General features: G+C 47.7%; 2 protein-coding genes and 1 long non-coding RNA gene across 4 annotated transcripts; all 3 read left to right on the forward strand.

Moving 5' to 3' along the window:
• The first annotated feature begins 2,568 nt into the window (after positions 1-2,568).
• Positions 2,569-3,328, forward strand: LOC120670426. Its single transcript, XM_039950523.1, has one exon. The coding sequence runs from the start codon at positions 2,806-2,808 to the stop codon at positions 3,130-3,132; it is 327 nt and encodes a 108-aa protein (XP_039806457.1). The 5' UTR covers positions 2,569-2,805; the 3' UTR covers positions 3,133-3,328.
• A 6,767-nt stretch (positions 3,329-10,095) lies between these two features.
• LOC120671244 lies at positions 10,096-10,807 on the forward strand. Its single transcript, XM_039951526.1, has 2 exons — positions 10,096-10,157; positions 10,308-10,807. The coding sequence occupies exons 1-2, from the start codon at positions 10,125-10,127 to the stop codon at positions 10,752-10,754; spliced, it is 480 nt and encodes a 159-aa protein (XP_039807460.1). The 5' UTR covers positions 10,096-10,124; the 3' UTR covers positions 10,755-10,807.
• A 10,309-nt stretch (positions 10,808-21,116) lies between these two features.
• On the forward strand, positions 21,117-23,870 carry LOC120668973. Of its 2 annotated transcripts, none has more exons than XR_005672643.1 (2): positions 21,117-21,538; positions 21,698-23,870. It is a non-coding gene; the product is annotated as an uncharacterized LOC120668973 (long non-coding RNA). The 2 variants fall into 2 exon arrangements; XR_005672644.1 differs by having other exon boundaries at positions 21,704-23,870.
• The last annotated feature ends 1,546 nt before the right edge of the window (positions 23,871-25,416 follow it).

The following is a 25,416-nucleotide window of genomic DNA, read 5'->3' on the forward strand; positions in this document are numbered from 1 at the left end:
TCGGGTGGTGATGGCCATTAAATAGACGAGCTGCGGCCTGCGGACGCTGTCGGCTGCGGCTGTGGGGTCGCCGTCCGGCCGGCGGCAGACGAGCCCGTACGCAGCACAGCGTGTGCCGCGTTAACTGACGGAGGGGGCTTTCAAAGTTGCGTCAAGCGACGCATGATCTCAAACTTTTGTTGGATGGCGAAACCATCGCTCATGGGAGACATCGAAAAAGTGGGAAAGGTCATATGTGTGTTTTGCCCTCTGTTTAGCAATTTTATGGTCACATGCTATAGACTAAGGGTCTGATTAGTTGGCTACCAAAATTTGTCATGCTAAAATATACCATTTTTTGCATGTTCACATTTTAATATACCATGATGGAGTACATTTTTTAACTTAGCTCTCTTAATATGGGATAGAGGTTGTTTAGAATGTGCGCTGGCGTTTGAGGGTAAAAAAAAACAAGAAGCTGAGACCGGCCTAATTAAGAAAACCCATCCAAAAACTGTGACCTTCCTTTAGTCCAGCCCATGATCAGGCTTGTTAACTCCATCAAGATCTTCTGTCAAAAACACTCCATCAAGATGAACACACTTTTGCACAGTGTATTGATAATAAGCTATTGATTGCAATGTCTCGCAAGGATCCTCTTCTTCATTTGGTAAGTACCCCCGCAAGAGAAAACCCTTGTGCGTGGCACATTTGAGGCACATGCTGACGTTCAGGAACCCCTACCATTAACTGTATCAAGATGCCCCCACAGCTTAACCGACTGTACATAGCAAACCAAACGATTCAGAACTACTACTGTAACTGAACTTAATTACCAACCAGACATGCATTCGATGATGAGCAAATGCGTAGTAAGGGGCGGGTGCCCGGCCCGTTCGTTCATCCAGTCCCGGCCGTCGCTTTCGCCGCGCCTCCCTGCCTTGATTGCTTGCGGCCTTGCCCGATCCATCCATCCACGCCGCGTGCGTGCCCCCAAGTCTGCAATGCATGGATCGCTACCGCCGACCGGATCAGATCACCGGAGCCGGCCGGAGACGACATCTACCGGTCCGAGAGCCCCACCACCAGGTAGCAAGGCCGGGCGGGCGGGCGGAGAGCATGATCGAGCAGCGACAGTCTAGCAGCTTGGCTTCCAGGGGAACACGACGACGAGATGAATGATGATGATGCGGGCCGCTTGCGTTGCGTGTGCGAGCTAGCTTGCTGGGGAAGAGCGGCGGGCGGGCGGAGCGAGACACGGCGGTGGGTGTCGGTTCCGCGTCGCCGTCGCGGCCTTGATTGCGCCGCGCGCGATGCGTGCGCCGGACGGATGGGATGCCTGCCCTGTGTCGTCGTCGATGCTCGCGGATCAAAGCAGGGTGGGGCGGCCGGCGCCGGTATCGTGCTTGCGGATCCGGGATCAAAGCCGGTGGCCGTGCCGGATGGACGGGACGACCGGCCGCGCCGTTGATCTGCAGGGCACGACGAACGTGGCCGCCGCCGTACGCCCATACGGTTGTTGCTTTTTGGCCGGCCTTCGTGTTCCACGAACTCGCACGATCGGACGGGCAGTCGTGCAGAGGGGCATGGCCGACGCATGGATGTCATGCGTGCAGTTCAGTGCCCCTTAACTGTGACGACTGACTGCCAAGCTGGTTCATCCGAGGACATAGCAGTACGGTACTGGTTCCCTTTGTTCTGTTGGTCCAAGGTTTCATAGCTGAACTTATATCAAAAAGAGAGAAATTTCTTATTTGACACTGGAAAAATTGATTGGTTCCTTCCTGGACCCTCTAAATTTTTTCGTTCCTAATTTGACACCCTTTCACTCCCAAAATGTTATCGCCGTCAATTCCGTTAGCCATACCGTGAAACACATTTTCTACCGGACAAAATTACCATGATCGACAGAATTCACCCCCTCTCAAAGAGCCCGACTCGCTTTCTCGTTCTCCTCTCCCCTTCCACTCCCATCGAACCCTAGATGGCGCCACCGGCAGCACGTGATGATTCTTGCACCGGTAGCGGCTACCGGCAGCTCAAATGAAATGGAATGAGGACGGGGGAGTGGGGGTTGGCGGCTCCAACGTCACCATCCCTTGGATCATGGTGGGTGGAGGCCGCTAGTGGCGGATCCACGGGGGGGGGCTCCAGCCCTCCTACGGGCTGCAACCTCCATTGGAACAAGGGGAGCTAGAGGAGGAGAAAGTGAAGGGAGAAGAAGAACAAGAGGAAGAAGAAGGCTTCAGCCCCCCCTATGGCTGTGACCTGGATCCGCCAATGGAGGCCGCGTCGGGCACTTGGGGAGGGCGGAGGAGCAACGCCGTCCCCTAGCTTGACGCAGGGTGTAGGCCGAAGTGGGGATGGGGTAGCGAAGGAGCGCCCACTAGCGCCGTTGCAAAAAATTTTCACAGCTTAAAGTAGTTTTTTTATAGCTCACCGCCAGGCCATCTTTTTTCCACAGCTAAAGTTAGCAACAGGTTGGGTCTCAAGAAAAAAAAAAAGAGAAGAAAAAAAAGTCAGGTTGGCCTCAAGTTAGCAACTGTTTTGTCCCTGTAAACAAGGGCCACCATCCACAGAACGGCAAGAACTCGTTCGCGGTGCCTCCTGAACGTTAGCTGTTGAGCCATGCAGAGCCAACCTCCCCTTAAATCCCCTGTTAATGCGCCATGAATTCCCAACGCTCCTGCGCCATCATCACTCCACCCCCATCGATCGCCCTCGCGAATCCCCGGTTCCTCCCACTCCGCGACCTGTGACCCTGGTCCTGCTGGGCCGCCGGTGAGCTAGCTAGTAGCGAGATCAACATCCAACCGACGACCAACCATGGCGGCGGCGCCCGTGCGCGCGTGGTTGCTGGTGGCGCTGGCGGTGGCGCTGGCGTGCGCGCTGCTCTCCGACGCCGCGGGCACGCCCGCCCCGCAGACGCCGCCGGCGGTGTCGTCGGGCGCCGCGAAGCCCAAGTGCGAGCCCGGCGCCGTGAACGACAAGGCGTGCCGCGTCGGCGCCGTGCACGACCCGGAGAACCAGGAGGAGGAGGGCTTCAGCGTCACCGCCAAGGCGCCCGCCGGCGCGCCCGACACCGACAGCGACGACGACTACAACGACCCCGACGTGCCCAACGATGACCAGCTCGTCGTCGTCGGCCACTGATGGATCAATGCATCATGCGAGAGCCTGAAGGGTCGGCCAATGGAACCCCGGTGTTAGCTCGTGATCTTGACGGGTCGAGAAACTGATTGGGCTTGAATGTTGTTTGAATATTGTTCCGTTGATTGTTCTTGTTAACTAGTGTACGGTAAATTGCTTGACGCTATTAATCACCATGTGTCCTGTGAATTCTTGATCCTTTGTCTTGTGGGATTTTGTGAAAAGATCAGACATAGTAGTACGTTTTATATACCTACTAGTAGGGCTTCTAAATTGCACAAGTGGTTTAACACATCGTAATACGGTGAGTGTACAGCTAATGAGTCAATCCCCTCTTTTAAGAAAAAAAAATCCTAACTAAAGACTTGATTTTGAGGGTGCAGATTGTGGTTAATGCATTCTAGTTTTAGATTGGGTTATACAAATATTTGCTAGGAATTTGTGGCCATATGTAGCTAATCAAAATTGTACTCTTTTTCATTTGTTCATATTCTAACAAAATACCCATATTCTCCTAAAAAATAACAAAATACCCATATAGATATTTGGTAAAATTTATCCAGTTAGGTTGTGATGCGACTCTATCTAGTTGCCAATTTCCCTTTGCTCCTTTTTCTTTCATCTATTTATAGTTTTTTTCTCTTTTGCTTGTTTGATTTAGAGTTTACTTGAATCTTAGTTTAAGCTACATGTTCAGAATAGAAATCAATAATTTTACCACTTCGTGCATACACACGTAGTCGATACGATGGCACACAAATACTGTATATACTATACACCCTAGAGAAGAACCCCTTGCAGCGACTGTGCCTCCGCGGAGCGACACGTGGCGAGACACGCCCGACGCGGTCCCTGGATTGGGTGTTGTTCCCTGCAGCGGGTCCTCGCTAGGGTTGGTCCGCTGCCTCACCTGCTGTGGGTCCCAGAGGGTTCCGTTTACCCCGGCGTCACGGGCCGCCGCCGCTTCTCCCTCCGCCCCTTTCGTTTTCGCCTTGGTGGCGACACTTGGGCGAGGAGGCAGAGGCGCCCGATGGACGCACCGGCGCGCCGCCAAGTCGGCCAGAGGCCACGCCGCTCTCCGCCAGGGCCACACCCACCGAATCGAGACCGATGCGGAGGAGCGGGTGGGGAGGGCCGGCGGCGGCGCCGGTTCCTGGACGCGGAGGCGCCGGTTCCTAGACATGGCTCTCGGGGACGCCCCACCCGAGCACGCGCGGTGACAGGCAGCGCTCGGATCCAGGCGGCCGCGCCTGGAATCGGCCGGCGGCGCTTGGTCCAGCGGCGGCGCGGGGAGATCACGAGCGGGGTGGCCGGCGTGAGAGAGGATGAAGAGAGGGAGGCCCAGATCCGCCTCGTGCAGCCAAGGAGCTCCGCCGCGGCCGCCCCGGCTCCGCAGCAAGGAGCTCCGCCGCGGTCGCCCCGGCTCCGCCGTGAGAGAGGGAGCAGAGCCAGCCGTGCCCGCAGATCCGCCGAGCTCGAAGCGGCTGAGCTTGAGGCGGCCAAGCTTGACGCGGGCTTCCACTAGACCGCCGCCGCGCGCGGGCATTCGTCGTGCCGCCGCCGTGCGCGGGCCTCCGCGCCGCCATCGCCACGCTGCAGAGGGTGGAGGGAGCTCGAGGTCGGGAGGGAGCTCTAGGCCGGGAGGAAGGAGGGGGGGAGCTGGAGGCTAGCGAGGGAAGAGGGCTGCGCTGACGGCCGGCCGGCCCCCACCCTCCGCCGTAGTCGGAGAGAGCCGAGGGAGAGAGATTTTTTTCCTTTTTTTCCTTTCTGCTTTACATCGGCGGAGCGCGTGGGATGGAGAGACGGGGCGCGGCGAAGCGCGCTGCTGGCCTAGTTAAACATGTGTGAGCTCGTATAGTAACAATAGTAGAAGTGGTTGATTTAAAAGCATATCTATGAGTACTTTGAGATCTTTTCTACAGTGATAGAGATAGATTGTTTTTTATGGGAATAGTGATTCCATTAAATGAGCGGCGCGAGGGACTCCTCGGCCACCAAGTTCTCCTTGCCCGTAGGCACTCCGTCCCAGAGCAGAACGGAATTTGGAGAGCACTTACACCCACGCACTGCCAAAGCATGCGCCACACTGTTACAGACCGGTTTACGTTACCGACCGGTCCGGCCAAACCGGCGGGGTCCAGTACCGGTATACCGGACCGGTTTGGCCGGAAACCCGTCCAAACCGGTCGAAGTCAAATTTGAATTTAAAATCCTCTGTGCAAACAGTTCATACCGGTATACCGGTCGATTTGACCGGTTTACCGGCCGGTTTGACTGGTAACCCGCCAAATTTATTTTTTTTCTTTTTTGGTTTAAATTCAAATGCCCGCAAAGTATACTAAATGAATACTTGTATAACATGTTTTAGACTAAATGAACCCTCTAATCCTCTTTTGTACTACTTTTACATTATATTTGTATACTTTTGTATGCACGTTTTTTTATTTAACTTCAAATCCCCGCAAACTATACTAAATGAACGATTTTTTGAGAAAATTTGACACCATTAGATTCGTCGCACCTTGAAATATTTTAAGGAATTTTTCATTTTTTAATTCAAATTTGAATTTTGAATTTGGGCCGGTTTGATACCGGCCCAAACCGAAACCGGCCCGAACCGGTTTGACCGGTAACCGGTCAAACCGAACCGGTTCCCAATGGTTTTGTGAACCCTGTTACAGACTCGAGGACAATACAAAATATCGAAAGACACCAAATTTGATGAAACCAGCACCTTGATCTCATGAATAAGGCCTCCAGTTGGGGAATCAGATCCTCTGAAGTCAGCAAAAACGAGACTCCAATTCCTATCCAACTGTCTAAGTTCTCATTCTCAACAAATGCAAATACGAGCGGAACTATTTGGTTGTTGCAATCTACCCCGATTGCGGTGAGTATCTGATATTTATACCTTCCAGTCAGAAATGTGCCATCAATGCAGATCACCGGAAGACAACACTGAAATGCCCTAACACAGGCACCTAGGCAAAAGAAGGCTCGTTGCAGAATGCTTTGCCCCCTAGTCACGGCTGGTACGAGGTTTGTGTCATAAAAGCTTCCAGGATTTCTAGCAGCAACCTGGGATAACATACGAGGTAGGTTATCATATGATGCCTCGTATGTGCCGAACCGCATCTCGAACACCCTTTGTTTAGCCCGCCATGTCTTCAAATAACTAATGGTGTACTGGTAAGTCTGCTCAATGTGTCGAACAATTATTTTTGGCTCATAATTTAGGTTGTCCATAATAAACCCATACATTTGCCTTGCAACAAAGTCGCATGATATATTGCGATGCGAGGGAAGAACTTCTGACAGCAAACAAGTGTGCTCTGTCACAATGGAACATTTTCAGTTCGACTTCCATTTTCCCTTAAATGCATGTACTCGCCATGGACATCCATCATTCACACACTTCACCTCATATTCTTTACTGCCAGACTTTACGACTCTGAATTCTCATTTCAATGATATTGCCCATAGTCTCACAGCATCTTTTACGGCTTCAATGTTTGGATATGTTGCATATTGCACTATCTCATTCCCTCTATACTCTCACTCCTGATTTCGTACGTCTTCTGCGACATGACTGCCAAAACCATGCTCTTTCCACTCTTTTGGCAATGAGTACTGCTCGTCATCAGATGAGCCCTCATATTCTTCCATCTCTATTGCGATTTGGTCTTCTGCCTCCATCTCGTCCACAATGCTATGTATCCTCTCTCCCTCATCAGCAAGGCCCTGTGGTCCCATGTTTTGGTTCTCTGTCTCTTCTGACTCATCTTGCTCAACATAATTGGTCTCTATTCGAATACTCGGAGTTCCTTGATCTACACAATGTTGGATTTCATTTTGTGTCTTCTCCCGGATTTGAACAAGAATGGCCAGAAGCCACCCATGCTCTAGAGCTGCTTGCATGTACTTCTGCCAGTCATCAGTGCTGTGTATCATCATCAATTCCCATAATTCACTTTCTACCTCCCAATTAACAAGAGACTGGATGGTGATCACATGTGTCAACGGATCAACACGGAACCCACGCTGCAGCCACTTACATATGGAACCAAAACTCCTTTCCAGAGGTTTATCTATGGCGCTAGATGTGCACTTAAAGGCAGAAAGATTTACTCCATTTGGCCCATACAAAACATTGTAGTCACCATAAAATACTTGAAACTGCATCTTGCTTGACATATCTGTATATCACAGAATACTTATCGAGTTATACTCTTTACTTCACTACCTTATTCAATAATCCGTAAAAACTAAGTATGGAATTCAACTACAACATATAAGTATTCATAACTACGTGATGACACTCAAATTCTATACTGCATATGCGAAATTCTATTCTAAATCGTAATTAATTTATAAACACGTCTCTAATAATACTGCAATTGTAATAATAAATGCGTAGTACTAATTTTCTAAACTAATTTACTACTACGTAACTAAAGTATCATTAAACTCCTACTTAAATGGTTCTACTATAGCACTAATTAAATTAAATTACTCTACAATACCAATGGAAAAATACATAAACTAAATGTACTAACCTGCAGATCACAAGTGCGGAATCCGGCAGGGCTTCGCCGCTTCCCTTCTCCTCACCCCTCTCTTTTTTTCTGGATTTTTGATAGAATTTTTGGGCTCAAATGAGGAGGAAATAGGGGTAGAATGCTTATATAGGGGGGCAAGACCCGGCCGCCCGAGGGGGGGGGCGACAGGCCCCCCTGTAGCGCCTGTGGACGTGGCCCACCGGTCGCCCGAGGGGGGGGGGGCGACAGGCCCCCTTGCACGCGCGCGCCCCCGGCCAGGGACCTCGTTACAAATTTGAAGAAAAAAATTACATTTAGGGTCTGTCGCCCCCCATAGGGCGACCGGGGTATATTTTTGAAAATTTTCAAAACGGACATATATTTTTGAAATTTTGATTTTTTTTAATATAAAAAAGAAAAAAGCGCCAACCGTGAAACCAGCCAACTCCAATCTCACAGGCCTGTTCTCGGCCCACAGCAGCCCAGTCAGCGACTCCTGCAACCGGCCGCCGCCGAGACGCTCGGAGTGCCTCACCGTGGCGACCCTCCTCTCCCTGATCCGGTGCCGTTCCTCACCTCGGCGTCGGAGACCTCGGCCATCTGCAGCATCCGGCACTCCTTCTCCATCTCCCGCATCCGCAGCGGCGCAGCAGCTTCATCTCTGCGAAGACAGGCAGGTGCTGAGCTCGCACTCCAGCTTGGCGTTGGCGGCCTCCAGCAAGATGTGGTGCCGGCGCTCCTCCCTAAGGGTGGCGGCGGCCTTCGGCGTCCGCAGGAGTTGCTCCAGCCTCCTGGCCATGATGCGCCGCTTCTCCTCCAGCTTCGTGGCCGCAACCTCTGTTGCCCATGGAAGCTCGTTGGTGGACTAAAAGATTCAGAGGGGAGACTGCAGTATGCTTGTATACTGCTATCAGTTATGAAAATTGTTTCAAGTGCTACTAAATAGTGTAACTATAAAAGTTGTAAAGATTGTTATTGTGTTGTAAATTGATCTGGGATGATATCGTGAATGAAATCCATAAAAAAGATGTTGCTGATTACTGCAAGCTCATATGTCTGAACAAAATGTTGCATACTACTGCAACCCTGCAACTGTCCTACGATTGCACTGAACTAGAAAACCAAAACAATCTGAACATGATGGCCAATGATGCTGTTGAGCCATTCTGCTGAGTGCATATGGGATATGATCTCTACTAAAATTCACCAAAAACAGCATCTGTCATTGCTCCCTGAGAATTAGAAAAACAATAATTCAACATAATGGTCCATATATGATTGAGAGAAAAATGTATTACTTTGAAATATTACCTTCAATAGTTCAGAGAAGCTATTGATGACCGTGTAGGATTCAGCGATCCTTTCTTCAGGCAAAGATGTATGATTGGAGTCCTTGCTTCACCTTGAGCCGCTGCGTCTTGAGCTCCTGCCGGAGCGACTCCGCACCGGCCGAGTCCCCGGCCTGCTGCTGCTGCGCCGCCGCCGCCTGTGGGTGCTGCGGGATCCTGTTGCTGCACATGCCGTTGCTAGCATAGTGTTCGGTGCCCTTCAAGCAAGGTTGCCTGTCGTTCCTTGCTGCACAAATTTTGGGGTAGTAAATTTGTAATGCTTGTTAGTTATTGAGCAATTCTGAATTGAATCCAACTTTGGGCATTATTAGTTGTATATTTAGTATACAGTATTCTGCGGAATTCATGGTCTAGAAATACATGTAATTTGTCGGGATCAGAGGCTTCTGATTGAGAACCTACCACATGCTGATCATTAATCGTGAAAATGCGTTGCATAATCGAAGAGCAAATTACTTTTTTCCCCTGAGATTAGGAAAGAACACAGTTACACGGATGATGATATTCAAATCTACTTGCGCTACATAGTATCATGCAAATTTGTTACATGGATTATATTTTCATGTTTAGATTGTCCCATATTGTTGATGCAAACTAACTGATGTTTTTCTTGCAGCTCATTCTGTGGGCCATGCAGGCACATGGCATGGAGCAGCCGCAGCCTCCTCCACGTAAGGGACGGCCAGCGCCGCCTCCACCAACCCGCCCCCTTCTCGACATGGAGCAGAGGCCTTCCGGATCTCATGGAGGCACCTCCAGCGGCGTGCGCCCTCCACTGCCAACGGCGGGTAACCCGGCGAAGAGCCGTCGTCGAACCTTCATCGCGCCAGCTCCGCTGCCTACTGCCAATCCTTCCAACTCCGTCCTTCCGCGTCGCCAAGAAGTGCCCAACTCCAGCCTTCCTCGTCGCCAAGAAGTGCTCCACTCCGGCCTTCCTCGTCGCCAAGAAGTGCTCTTTCCTCGTGGTGCTCCTCGACACGACCCTCTGACGGTGACCTTCACGGAACCTGCTTCACCACCACCCGGTGCCACCACCTGCTCGAACACCCGCAGCACGTCGTCATCACCAGCTGTGATGGGATACGAGGCCGCCGGTACCTCAGAGCCGATGTTTGATTGGACACCGGACTGCTCTGCAAATGTATGTATTCATTTTTTCTGTCCTTCTAAAATTTAGCACCTTTGTTCATAGTATATTAGCAGGTTTGAACTAGTATATTTTCAGCTATTTCTGAATCTAGTTATTGATATTAATATGATGATGCAATAATATGTCTCTTGTGGTTTGTAGGATCCACCGTACTACACAAATCTCATGACCCAGGATGAGGATGGCAATTTGGAACTATCAGTGCAGCCAGATGTCACTCCAACTAGTTGTGCGAAAGGAGCATCCAAGCGGGGCAGCAACTACAGTCAGGAAGAAAATATCCAGCTTTGCAAGTCTTGGATAAGTATCAGCAATGACGCTATCACAGGGACTGACCAGTCAGGCAAAGCGTACTGGGAGAGGATCGCCGCACATTTCCACAACTTCAGGGGCTTCCACGAACTGCTGTGCCAAGTTTCATGGAAATGTATCTGTGATCCAACACTACGAAACAAGCAGAAATTCTCCACGAACAAGCCCTCCAGAACAGAACTCGCATCACAGAATCAGGATAAGAACGATAGAAAACAGAGCAGATGTATAATAGGAAAGATGCAGTATCTTCTATTTTTTATTGCAGATGTATAACATGAATTCAGAGTACAAACCCACATGTATAACTACCTAGCAACTACCTAGCACTATATCTTGCCCATAGATGCTCTACTAGATCATCCCGAAGTCGCTCATGTGACGACCTGTCCTCAATTTCTTCGTGTATCTTGAGGAAGTCATTTAGAAGAAGAGGATCACGATGCTCGTAGTCCTTGGGCTTCAACACACAGATACCGTTCGGCTCTTGATGGTAGTTAAAATCGTCGGGCTCCTCACGCTCATGTTCAACTATCATGTTGTGCAGGAGTACACAACATTGCATGATATACCAACGATCTTCCTTACTCCATAACCTCGCAGGGCCCCGCACCATTGCGAATCGAGACTGGAGTACCCCAAAAGCCCTCTCGACGTCTTTTCTCGCTGCTTGTTGTGCCCTTGTGAAGTAGGTTTTCTTGTTCCCTTGGGGACTATGGAAAGCTTTCACAAAAGTTGCCCAGGGTGGATATATCCCATCGGCAAGATAGTAACCAATGTTGTACTTGTTTCCATTGACAATGTATTCCAATTCTGGTGCTGTCCCGGAAGTCAGACTCTGGAAAAGTGGAGAACGCCGAAGCACATTGACATCGTTGAGAGAACCAAGAAGATCAAAAAATGCGTGCCGAATCCATAAATCTTGAGATGCAACAGCCCCAAGAATCATGGTCGGCCCATCCTTATGCCCTGTGTATGCACCCCTCCAAGCAGTCAGGCACTTGTCCCACTTCCAGTGCATACAGTCAATGGAGCCAAGCATGCCTGGCCACCCTCTTGCGTGATTAATGGCCATAAATCTAGCTGTGTCCTCGGCATTGGGGGCCTCGGGTATTGTTCACTGAAAACTTCAACGACAGCTTTCACAAAATGTTTTAGGCACTCGATGATGGTGCTCTCTCCCAACCTGACGTAGTCATCCAGGAAATCAGCCGAAACACCATAGGCAAGCATCCGAACGGCAGCAATAGACTTCTGGATTGGAGAAGCCCCAAGAGCTCCAACGGCATTGGGCTTCTGACGGAAGTAGTCATCGTGAGACTCCACTGCAGCCACGATCCGCAGGAAGAGAGTCTTGGACATCCAGAACCTCCTTCTGAAATGCTTGTTGTTGTATATGCACGGGTCCGCAAAGTAGTCCCTGAATATACCATCATGACCCCCCAAGACGCCCCTCCGCACGCTGTGACGACCAGGCAAAGATCCACGAAAGTTCTTCTTCCGCGTGTTCCTCTTTGAGCCCTCAATAAGACCAGCAAGAATTAGGAGGTCATCGTCATCAGATTCGTCGTCTTCATCCCATCGTTGATGAAGACTTTTTCCAAACCTTGACATCTGCCATAGAAACAAAACACATAAGTTATACACATAGCTTGTGAAGAATATGGTAATCAATTTAGTTTCTTTGGCAAAAAAAAAAAAGGATGAAGCAGTAGCTCAAGCATAGCACATATTGAGATTTTGTTTTCTGTACTTAAGGCAAGCAGTGAGCACCCACTTGCAAAAGCTATCTTGGATTATGCATTTCATTTCCATTTCTTTGGTAAACTTCCCTCAGCAAAAGACAGCATTAAGAAAAGAAAAGAAGAGATTCTTTCCCAGTGGCTACTGGAAGTCACAGACTTTTCTGCTTTGCCTGGCAAAGGGATCCAATGTTGGATCAACGGGAAGAAAATTTTGGTGAGTTGAAGGATGCAGCTATCCTTTATTCAGGTAGGGAACCGTGCTTTGATAACTGAAAATGGGGTAAACATTCCTGATGAAGCTGAACATTTCTTGCTACACATTCTGGACAAATTGCAGGAATACATTCTGGAGAATTCTTTTTAGTAGCTCGTGTCCAACAAATTGCAGGCTTCTGAGTGGATTCAAGAATCAGAGATTTATCAGGTTTCATTCTGGAGAAACTAACATTCTGGACAAATTGCAGGCTTCACCTGATGGAGGATGATCCATAAGATAGATTCAATGGCAGAGTGGGCACATCATGAGTCCGTTCTCGTTGCGCTTGGCGCACCTCTCCACCTGATGGCCGCCTTCCTCCGCCACCACCTTGCGCCGGCTGCTGCCGCACTCCCAGCACGGCACGAAGCGCGCGCCGCCGCAGCCCTCACAGCCGCGGCCGTCCTTGGCCGTGCACGCCGCGAAGTTCAAGCGACGGGTGGGAGGTCGCCGGTGGCGGAGGTGCGCTCCAGGGCGCGGGCGGAGCGCCGGAGAGGCGGCGCGCGGGCGGGGCGGTGCGCTCCAGCTGCGAATCTTGGAATTCTGGGTTGGATAGGGTCTTGGGCTGGAGTATGAGTTAATTTTGGGTCCCTATTTTTTGCAGGCCAGCAAACAAATGAAAAAAAATAGGAGCCCAATATGCATGCTGAGCTAGAGATGCTCTAAGAGCCAAGCGAAGCATCTTAGAATCCGTCTCCACCGCGATTCTGGACATCCCCTTTTCAATTGCCGCTTTCAGACCAGCTCGACAAGCCAAAACCTTGGGATGAAATGCATCCATCGCACAAGGTATACCTCAAGCACCAGCATGTATGGCTGCTCCCTCTACATCTCTAGTGACAAAACCCCAGCCGCCACAGCTTGTTTCCACAATATATGAACCATCGATATTAATTTTCAGAGTGTCTCCCACTGGTTTGCACCAGCGTTTGGAAGGGCTACTCCGAACCAGGTGCTCTTTGCTTCCTATTTTCAGAAATTCGTCAGACTAGATCACAATAGCATAGGTCAGCTCTGAAATTGATTGCCTCCTCTCGCCTTCCCGGACCCGATTTCTTTCTAGCCACCACTGCCATAGTAATGTAACTACTCTCAACTGCATTCGCTCCTCCATCTCCCAAATCAAGGACAAGAACATCCTGAGAGCAAGTACAACAAGGGACTTATAGCCCTTTATTTGCTTATGTGGTAGAGAGAGAAAAGTTAAAAGTTGGAGAAAAAGCTCTTATGTAAGAGATGTTTCTTCACACGCTCCTAGGCAGTGAAAGTAAATGAAGTGGAGAGAGAAAAAAACAGAAAGTGATTAGGGATCCATTGGAAGAGACAACATATTGCATGAGAGATGTCTCTTACAAACTTAAAAGATAATAACGAGCTCTATTATTGAACATGCTCTGACAGACTCCTGGCTAGCCAATCTGCATCTCACCTTCTCCATATTCAGTTCCCTCCAAATAGCTCAATAATAAACAACTTAATAGCTTATAGCCCACTTGACCAAGTTTTTTTTTTTGAAAGCCAAACGGGCGAGCTTTATTGATCTGATAATGTAGTTACATCATTCACTAGTACATTCAGAATGAAACTAGGGGGATCATCAACCCAAGTACAAGAAGATTTCAAAGAAAAAGCTTTCCTAGCAAGCTCATGAGCTACCCGATTAGCCTCCCTATTACAATGTTCAATGGATATACTATCGAATCCGCTCCACAGGAGAAAGCAATAATCATAGATTGCCATCACCGCTGTTGCCGAGAACCCACCATCCTTCATCGTTTCGACAACCTGCATGCAGTCAGTTTGGATAATGAACCTATTGCATCCTATACGTTGCGCCAGCATCAGACCTTCTCTAAGTGTGTACGCCTCTGCCATTGGGGCGTCAACTACGTGTGGTAAGAAGCTATGAGCAGCTGCGACCCATTGTCCTTTCTCATCTCTAATGATAACTCCAGTACTCCCACTTCCCGTATTAGTGTCAAAGGTTGCATCCACATTCACCATCAGTTTACCTTCTGGGGGTTTCTTCCATCCTTGGCGTATATTAGATGTTTTTCTCAAGGACATCATGTAATTGGTAGTCAATGCTGCAATCGACATTGCTGATATGAAAGGGGTTTGAATGCTTTCTCCGGGCACATATTTCCTTCTCTCCCACCAAATATACCATCCAGCTGTTAGCACTAGTTCCACTAAACCCACATTATTCAGGGCTGGGATTTTCCCTCCTATTCGAATAATCTCCTCCATCAAGATAGAACCTGATCGGTCAATGTTTAACACCTCCTCAATTCTGTCCCACACTCCTAGACATCTCCAAACCTCTCGCGCTCTGTCACATGTAAACAACATGTGTTTGATATCTTCACATCCCGATGGGCATAGGGGACAGCTTCCTTGGTTTCCAATGTGTTTGTTTGCTAGAACACCTTTGCAAGGGATCATTCCATGTAAGACACGCCAACCAAATATTTTGATTTTCCCTGGAAGGTCAAGCTTCCATAGCTTGTCCCACACTGGGTTATCTCCCACTCCACTTGCTTCTCCTGTTCTTCCCCTTTCAAATTTATATTCCCATTGAGAATGATAGGCAGACCTGACTGTGAACAAGCCATTTCGGTTATGGTGCCATGCAACAACATCCTCTCTTCCCGGTGAGATAGGGATTTGAAGGATACAATGTACATCAGTTGGCCAAAACAAAGAATTTATCAGGTCCTCATCCCAGCTCCCATCCACTGGATTTATTAGTTCGTTGACTGTCCTTACAATATTGGTACCTCTAGGTGTTTGAATTTTCAGATTATGGCTTGATGGAATCCAATTGTCTTCCCAAATATTTATTTGAGATCCATCCCCCACTCGCCAAATGCAGCCACGTTTGAAACATTCTAGTCCAGCGAGGACACTTTGCCAAGTATAAGAGCTCCCACTTTTCAGCTTTGCATTCAAAAGTTTCCCATCAGGGTAGTACCTTGCTCTCATCACTCTAGCGCAAAGGGAATCAGGATCACTTAGCAGCCTCCATACTTGTTTTGCAAGCATTGCGATGTTAAAGCTGTGTAAATCTCTGAACCCCATACCTCCTCTTTTTTTTGGGAAACATAATTTCCACCATGCTTTCCAATGAATTTTCTTGTGTTCATCGTCGTCGCCCCACCAGAATTGTGAGATGGCATCCGAGATCCCTTTACAAATATTTTTTGGGATTTTAAACACCATCATCGCATATACTGGAACGGCTTGAGCAATGGACTTGATAAGCACTTCCTTTCCTCCCATGCTTAACTGCTTCTCCTTCCATCCATTTGTTCTAACACGAACTCTATCAATAAGATGGCGAAAACAATCACTCCGATCTGCTCCAACGAGGGCTGGGAGTCCCAAATATTTATCATTTAAGGATTCAGTCATAATATTCAGAGCTTCACAAATCTCTCCCTTCACCACCACTTCAGTATTTTCACTGAAAAATATGCTTGATTTCGCCCCACTTATCATCTGGCCTGAGTTTTTACAGTATCTATCTAGTATAGCTTTCAAGCTCTCTGCATTCTATTTGTCAGCATGCATTAGGATTAGAGAATCGTCTGCAAATAGTAAGTGTGAGATCATTGGCGCATTTCGACAGACTTTGATTCCCTCTAATTCCCCCTATCCTCTGCTCCTTTCAACATGCTTGATAGTCCTTCTGCAACAAGCAAGAACAGGTAGGGAGACAGGGGGTCCCCCTGTCTAAGTCCCCTTGTTGGCTTGAAAACTTCTGTCTCCATAGAATTGAATCTTACACTATACTGAACAGAAGTAACACATGCCATTATGGTTTTCACCCATCTACGATCAAAGCCCATTTTCAGCATAATTTTCTCCAGGAAACACCATTCTACTCGGTCATATGCTTTGTGCATGTCTAATTTGACAGCACAAAGACCCTTTTCCCCCCTCTTTTTCTTTATTGTATGCACACTTTCATAAGCAAGTAATATGTTGTCTGTAATCAATCTTCCGGGAACAAAAGCACTTTGATGATCCCTTATGATTTCCGGCAAGATAACTTTAAGTCTGCTCGAAAGAATTTTAGAAATAACCTTATATACCACATTGCACAAGCTTATGGGTCGAAATTGAGATACCTTATCAGGATTGTCTACCTTTGGGATCAAAACAATGGTGGTATTATTCCATCCCTCCGGAATTGTTGCTGTGTTAATCGCTTGTAGAACCTTCTGCACCAAGTCGCCCCCCAACATATCCCAAAATCTTTTATAAAACACAGCATGAAGTCCATCAGGCCCAGGTGCTTTCAGGTCATCAATGCTGAACAACGCCTTCCTAACTTCATCCGGTGTAAAGGGAGCAGTGAGCCCCCTATTCATCTCCACAGAAACCTTCTTTTGCACATCATTCAGAACTGAGGCATCAATGTCCTGCACCTCTGATGTATATAAACTCTCAAAGAAATATTGTACTAGTTTGCACATTGCTTCTCTTTCCTCATGCAAAACTCCTAGATTATCCACCAAGCCCTTTATAGTATTCCTTCTTTTACGTTGAGTCGCATAGTTATGGAAAAATTCAGTATTGCGATCTCCATGTTTCAACCAGTTTGCCCGGGCCCTTTGTATCCAAAAAATTTCTTCTTGTTCGAGTAATAGCTCCAACCACACAAGAATTTCTTTTTGTGCAGCGATGTTTGCATCAGTCATTTGCCCCCTACGCAATTTTTCTAGGTCTTCTTTAAGTTCTTTTATTCTATTCATAGGACCCTTCAGCACCTTCTTGTCCCACATGTGCAATTCTGAGTGCACATCATTCACCTTTTGCATAAATGTAGGTCCCTCTCCCCGAGCTGCTGCTCTCGCCCATGCTGCCTTCACCATCTCTTCCACTGTTTCCTCTTGCAACCATCTTGCTTCAAAACATTTTCTTCCACTCCTATCTCCTGTGTGTGCGCCTGAAAGGTAGTCAGTATCAACCACCAGTGGTCTGTGGTCCGATTTTGTCATACCACTGTTAATTAATCTTACATGGGGAAACAGCCCATACCACTGAGAATTTACTACCCCACGGTCTAGGCGTTCTCTTATTTTGCCCCTCTGCCATGTGAACATATCACCAATATAGCCCATATCTAGCAGCTCACAATCAGATAGTGCATCATGGAAGTCCTGCATCTGCCTTTGTGGTCTTGGTCTTCCACCTTCCTTCTCGTAATTAAATAGTATCTCATTGAAGTCACCGAGAGCTAACCATGGCATGCTCATGTTTTCATGGAGTGTACGTATAGCCTCCCAGGTTTTCTCCTTTTGATCCCAGTTCGGTTCTCCATATATCCCAGCTAGTCTCATCATTAATTAATAATCACATCAATATAGTTATTTGTGACTCCTTGTTTTTGCACGCTGATTTCCTTCCTCCACATTAACAGCAACCCCCTACTACGTCCATCACTTTCGTCAATTATCAGCTGATCAAAACCCATTCTCCTTTGCAGCTTCTCTGCCTTATTTTTCCCCAAGTGTGTTTCAGAAAGGAACATCACATCTGGTTTTATTTGCCTCTGGATGTCCAGAAGCGCCCGAACTGCCCGGGCATTGCCAAGTCCGCGGCAGTTCCAAGCTAAAATTTTCATTGCTTCCGGCGATCCTCCTCATCCGAGGAGGTCGCCGATCCCACTGTCACCTCCTCCAGGTTGAGACAAATTGCCAACAACCATGGGGAAAATCTTAACAGAAAACATGCAGGCACATAGACAAAGCAGCTCCATTCTTTTATTACCAAAGTAACTAGAACCATTACAAGGACAAAGTAGGGATCAGGAGGGTAGAAGCAGACAGAGAGGTCTGTAGGGAAAGGCCACCTGCAACTGCAACCTATTCGCACCTCAGCAGAAGGCGAAACCATCACATCCTTCCCACAGCCTGAGAACATCACCCATTCGGGATTAAGTGTCCAGACAATCTGGACAAACACCTGAACGGACCGTGGCTATCCCTTGCCACGGCCATTCACCATGAGGGGAATCATGGTTCCTACCGGGCGCTTTCATTAGCGCCCGACAGATTGCCGGTAGCCCCATGACCGGTCGCTTCCCTTCCTCCATCTGCCTCCTCCATATGGCCATCACCTGATTGGGTAGTCTTTTTTGCCATTGGTTCCATCCCTTCTTCCTTTCTCACTATATAGGGAAATCCCCTATCTTAATTTCAACATATATGGAAGAAGTGCTCCAGCAGATTGATTTCCCCCCTTTCTATATAGAAAGGGAGATGTGATGTTTCTACTTTCTATTGGGGATTGGAGAGAAATTATTGGGGATTGAGAAAAAATAAAGAGAAAAGGGAGATGGAAAATCAATCTGCTGGAGTAGGTTTTTTCAACATCAATTCCCTATATTGAGAAAAGGTAGAAATAGGAAAGGGAAAGATCAATCTGTTGGAGTTGCTCAAGCGTCGTTCGCGTGGGCTAGGGGGATTCTACGCTCACTCGCCAGCCTAATTGACGACATTAGACGAGGCTAGTCTAATGGGCCTCGCCAAAATGCAAAGGAGTCCAAGTCCATCTCTGTCGGCCCGCCCTGCAACGGCGAGTCGTCGTGGTGCCGACCGCCGAGTGCCGACTGCCGAGGCCTGGCCGGGCGCCGCCGCGTGCGCGACGGCGACGACCTGCCGGGGTCCTGCCGGCCGGAGCGGAGCGGCTGCGGAAGGGCATGAGGTAGGTGAGGTCCATCCATGATGGCAACGGGGCGCGCGCGCGGGCATAATTCCGCGTATTTTGGCGTGGCCGCCGGGGACGAAAGCGGCCGGCCGGCTACGCGTACACCACCAGTCCACCACCCCCGGCCCGGCCGTATAATAACTGTCTCCGCCGCGCGCATGTGCGCGCGCACGGGCCAGGGCGGGGCGCACAAGGCGGCCGGCCGCGGCTTCGGCGGCCGTGTATGCCGGGCGCGAGCGAAACACGCGAGGGGTGTCTCCTTTCCCGCTGCGCCCTCCCCTCCACGTCCACGCCATGATTGCGGCAACCAAGCTCTCCTCAGCTCCGTCCGTCCCAGTCCCAGTGGCATAACGAACCCTGCTCCTCCTCACTAGTTCAGTTCAGCTCGCCACTCTGCTCTGTACATTTCTACCACTACTGAACATGTCTGTACTCATGGCTGCAGCAGCAGATTCCGGCTTCATTCTGAACCCACAAGGGCGTACATACACGACGCATCATGATTCGTATGGCTAGGAGCAAGCAAGCAAGCATGCCGTTAATTCTTCCAGTTTGACCGCGGCCGGTAATTAGCTCGCCCCGCCGGCCGGCTGGCCTGCCGGCGGGGGTTAAAAAGCTGGGGGGGGGGGGGGGGCGAGGGGATGATTTTGTTGGGTTAGCGCGTGGGAATCTGATTAGTGAGGGGCTGGCACGCCACCTGACCTGACGAGGCCCCTCCTATCATCACGTCAACCAGCCTACGGCCTCCGCCTTTCCGCGTGGAAGCACCTACTATCATAATCATGCAGACCTACCCTACCTGGGCCCACTACTCAGTTCCAATCGTCTCTACACATCCTTTGGACCTTGTTTCACCATGGAATTGACCTATAGATACTGTACTGGAAACTAAAGGTTGTTACTTATCATTGTAATTCATGGAGTAGTACTGTAAAAGATGCTCATGCCCACACAGAGAAAAGAGGCTTTCAACGGATGGATGGATGTGCAGGGAGATGGGTGGTGGTGTGGTGCCAAAGGGGAGAGACGAGACGACGGACGAGGCGAAAAGAAAGCTACTATTATGATGACGATGGTAGGGAGAGACGACAGACGAGCGAGATCAGGTAGAGCAACCCTATGCGGCCGGGGCGTGTCCCCTGCGACGGTGTCACGGCAGAGCCGCTTTGGCGCCGCTGTCCCCGCCGCTTTTCCTTGTAGCAGGTGTTCTGATTGCCCGCCCGGCTGCTGCTGCTTCTACTACTACTATCTCACACACTGTCACACACAGGGATGAGAGAGACAGAGAGAGAAGAAGGTTATTGGTTTGAGAAAAGAGAGACGAGGAGGATTAAGAAACTAGGGTTCAGATTGCAGACAGATTTACGTGCAAGGTGCTCCTGATTAAGAAACTCCGAGCCTTTTGTACGGGCCTCCCAGGCTTCTTTCTAGGCACACACATTCTGCGCTCCTGCTCCCGATGCTGCCCGCACACCTAGCTAGGTCTCCGCCTCCGTCGTCGTCTTCCTCCATCCTCCTCCGACTCTTTCTGAAAATTCTCTCTTTCTGAAGAAACGAAAAATAGATAACTCATCATGTAATGTCATAAACTCATAATGCCGCGATCACTGTACCAAATTCACTGCCGAATTTAAATTTCTCATAATTGACATGGCCTAATATACTCCATTATATTAGTTCTAGTACTAACTGAACCGCATGAATGGTGTCATTCATCCGCAAAACGCTCGACCTACCCCACTACTATATGCCGACAATGCATGCATGCAACTGTGTAATGAGAGAGAGAGAGAGAGAGAGAGAGAGAGAGAGAGAGAGAGAGAGAGAGAGAGAGAGAGAGAGAGAGAGAGAGGTGCACACATGATACTCCTATATGTATTCTTTTGATCTGCCCTTGCTCATCATTCTGGTCACTACCCTCCCTCATGGAGGCCGAGCATAAAAGCCCATCGCATGCTAGCTAGCTAGCTAGGTCCCCTCCAATGTGTGCCCGGCCCTTCCTCAACCTCTGCATCCTTGCCCTACAACCACTTCACTTCTTCATCACCCTGTTCCTGGCCTTGGCCTCATCTAATAAGCTCCTGCGGGCATGGCTGACCTTGGCATATGCCAATAGCTCAATAGTGCAGCAATATCTGGTGATCTCCGCTGAGATCTACATGTATATACCATTTGCAATCCCAGTTAACTCTAGCAATACTCAGAGACGTTCTGCACGCCAAGCTTTTCCTTCGACGATCCCCACGCCACACTAGCCGAGTGGTTCGTTGTTTATCTCTAGATGCATGCATTCACTTCTGATCGTAGAGAGAGCAGCAGGACGTACGATCTCGATCGATCTGGTATGTAAATATCCTTCTTGTCTATTTTTCAGATGATAAATATATACCCCTCTTGTTGATATGAAGATCATATACGATCTACTAGATCTGTTGATGAGCTTGATCTCTCCTGATTTCAAGATTTCTAGTGTTTGATGTGTCCCATACTCCCTGTCAAAGTTGTAGGTGATGAGAGAGTTGGAAAACCTACCACACGTACTATATATCTACCTGCAACCATATATGAGGAGTTCCGGTCCATCCGTGCATGCATGATCTACGTACAAGCATGGTTGATCAATGGAAAGAGCGATATTGGTGAGGTTCAATCCGATGATAGGTTTTACAGAAGCTGTAAAATCAGTATCTGATTGAGCCGCGCCAATATCTCTTCCGCCTGTTTGGCCTCTCTCTTCCTTCTGAATCGTGCTAAGGTATGTTCATGGCATGCACATCAGCGTCATCATATCCTATCCATGTCACCGGCATTGTTTTCATTAAAGTCGCTAACTAATTCTGTACAGAATTAATTAAGTGAAAGATAACCCGTCTACCTCAACAAGTCAACTTATTACATGTAAGTATCTATCATCATATTTTTGGCAAGCGATGATGGATTTACCTTTATGAATGAATTGACAATGAACAGAGAAGTACTTTCTGTCAAGGTTAATGCATATCTCTTCAAGATTTTGTTCCACTGTTCCTCGTTAATCATGATAGTATAGTCGGTATAAGTGTGCAGATGTACACTTGCTTCTTCTTGTCTCTCTGTATCCACAAAATATGATTATTAATACATCATTGTCAAAATTTTCAAGATGGAATATTATTTGAGGGTCGCATTTACTTATTGTTTGAAGATTTTTTTGGTGTAAGACTCCTGTATTCATGGCATCACATTAGTACTACTCAACCTGTGTGCACAAATTTTAGTTCGATCCAAACATGTTTTTATTTGTCTTTTTTATGTGTTAGCACTCATCTCGAAGAGTTGCAACCTAGTATATATATAAAGTCTATCTATGCCCATCAAAATCTATATTGAACTTAATTATATACATGCATGAAGTTGATTATCCCAAACCTTAGTTTCGCTGCACTGCTAATTGAATGACCATGCATATTATATTGTTATACACAAGCAAACAATTGCCATATATAACAAGCTGACCTGCTGTTAGTGAAAGTGTCATATGTGATCCTCAGGCTCAGCTCTGCGACAGCGCTTGGCTGTGGCTTGGGAAACCCAAGATTGTGTGCTTTTATTTACCATGATGCTCAGATCAATCTGGAGTATGATGCAGAGGATGAACAGGGAATGACATGGTGCCACGTAAACAAATTTGAGGAGAGGGGGAGGAAGTTGGTGGGACAAGAATAAGGTTTTACTCCCTTCAGGTCGTTTTAAAACTCTTCGGCCAAACTTCTACTTGACGTACCCAACAATAATGTAGAAAAGACTGCATGAATTGACACCACATATATGGTTGATATAACTAGATTCACCATGAAAGATACTTTCATGGTATCTAACTGCCTATATTTTAAAGTTAAAATATATAGCATACTTTTACCAAAAAAAGCCTTTTGAGTCAAAGTGTCAAATTGGAGACTGTAAAATTCCTAAACGGCATACATTTGGATTTTGAGGGAACAGCAATTAATCTTAATTTGTTTTGCAAGGAAGTCATTTGTAAATGATGGTGATATATGTCATTGAATGTCAGCTCTCTCTCCCCCCCTTTATATCCCACTCCCCTTCATGAGGAATTTCACTTAGATGGAGTGATGCAATAATGAATTGTTCGCCTTTTGTTTTATGGTTGTTTTGTCCTTTTTATTATTATTGTTAGATGATTGCATTTAGGGAGGTGAAGTGGGTAAGAGGAGGGGTGGAGCTAAATTGAGGCCAAGATGGGTGTGAGCATTAGAGATGCTTGCAATAGTATGTCTCTCTAGGGCAAGGAAAGATCTAACAATAATCATGACAACATGAAACTTCGGCATCCACTTTTGTAAGGCACATTTTTTATTCGGAGGTAAGCTAGGTTACCAAAATTTTGACCATGCACATTCAGTGTCAAAGTTGTATCAATTACTAATATTATTTAGTTTCAATTTAAAGTTAATTAGTCCTATTGTTATTGACAATACATCTATTCATCTCCTATATTTCGTAGTGTTTAAGATTGTGCCCCCAAAAGGGTGTAGAGGCTGGAACCTTTAATATTCCATTTTCTGAAAAAAGAACTCTCGAGACATTGCCCTAAAATATGTTTACGCCTTTTTCTATTTCAAAATGTTGCATGTAGTATGGATTGTTGACATAGGAAATTTTTTGTTGTTTACATCTGTATTTGGGGCTGTGTCTATCTTTTCTAGACAAAGTTGAGCGGAGGTAGGAAAACAGTAATAATTCCTTTTATTTTTGTTGAACAACAATGATCTAAACTGTCAGAATATATCTGTATCCATTTTTTATGAAATTTAATTGTCTGCCTTATTAAGATGGTTGAGAAATTTTTTTAGTTTGCATTGGATCCTTTAAGTGCACAATTTGGAGTAAAAGGCAGCTTGCAGCTCCTCCGAACCCCTTGCAGCATAACTAAAAGCGGAGAAGCTGCAGCTTGCCTTTTGAGGATTTTAGCAAAAAGTCCTATACACGTAGGATCCTGTGTGAAAAATCGAGTTTGTTTAATTAACCGTCAATTCAGATTGTTTAGTTGAAGTATAATCTTGTATGCAGGCTGAAGTACAGTGATTCAAAACCCTGCTAAGTGTGTGCCATTTGTTGGCATTCTCTTTCGAGTCTGTAAGGAAAATGGTCTCATTAAGCTATTGTTTTGTGATTTTGGTGATTGAGTAACAACACAATCAATGGGACTAATGAGTTTGTCAAGTGAATATTTATAGATCCCAGGGATGAAATAAAAAGGCCAAGCAAAACAAAACAACGAGGAAAGAACTCAAAGAAACGTTGAATTGGATGAGTTATGCAAAAAACAGTAGCACAGGTTACACTGGTGAGTCAGCACCGGTGCATCCGAAGGCGACCGGTTGCACCGGTGCCAGACCTTCGATCTAATCAGACGGCGCAGCAGAGGTCAAGTGGAAGAAACACAGCATCACCGGATGTACCGGTGGTACTAAAATTTGGGCATCGGTGCAGTCACCGTGGCACTGTTTAGAGACGATGTCAAGACGGCGAGGAGCAGGTCTTCAGGACCGGATACACCGGTGCCCTGCCAGAGTAATGCACCGGTGTAATTCCAAGTCAGCTGAAGCCGATTTCTTCAGGACCGGTTGAACCGGTGAGCCACCGGTGCAACGGACCGGTCTAACCGGTGGCCTGTCAGGAGGCCCAACGGCTATGTTAGAGCCGTGAGTGACCGGTTGCACCGGTGCTACCTCACCGGTCTAACCGGTGCTTTGCGCAGGAAAGCCCCAACGGCTAGCAACGGCTACTTCGACTTGAGGCCTATATATATACTATCCCCCGGCCATTTGAAGTTTGCTGGAGTTACTACAACCCTCATACACACCTAGGAAACTCTCCAAGCCTACTCAAGTGCTCATTGATCATATCCTTAGGTTTAGCACTAGCTTCAAGAGTGTAAAGTGCTAGATTAGCTCTTGAGTGAGTGAGAGCAAGGCTTTGTGCCTTTGTGCTGTGGTCCTTTGTCGAACCTACAAGAAGAGCTTGGTGCGCCGGCCCCTTGGAGCTTTGAAGCTCGCCGGCAACATCGACAACCCTCCGACTTGGTGTGAAGCGGCGTGGACGATCTTTGTGCGGGGGACGTGGAGACCCCCTTCCTTAGTGGAAAAACTCCTTAGTGGAACCCGGGATCAAGGATACCGTGATTGTGTTCACGGAAGAGACTTGATTGCCGAGTATC

Source organism: Panicum virgatum, chromosome 4N, assembly GCF_016808335.1.
Source record: "Panicum virgatum strain AP13 chromosome 4N, P.virgatum_v5, whole genome shotgun sequence".
NCBI classification, from domain to species: domain Eukaryota; kingdom Viridiplantae; phylum Streptophyta; class Magnoliopsida; order Poales; family Poaceae; genus Panicum; species Panicum virgatum.

Bases quoted from the DNA above. Each gene is read 5' to 3' on its own strand.
- LOC120670426 (XM_039950523.1), top strand. From the start codon at position 2,806: ATGGCGGCGGCGCCCGTGCGCGCGTGGTTGCTGGTGGCGCTGGCGGTG.
- LOC120671244 (XM_039951526.1), top strand. From the start codon at position 10,125: ATGTTTGATTGGACACCGGACTGCTCTGCAAAT. The intron at 10,158-10,307 runs GTATGTATTCAT...TGTGGTTTGTAG, and splicing joins CACCGGACTGCTCTGCAAAT to GATCCACCGTACTACACAAA.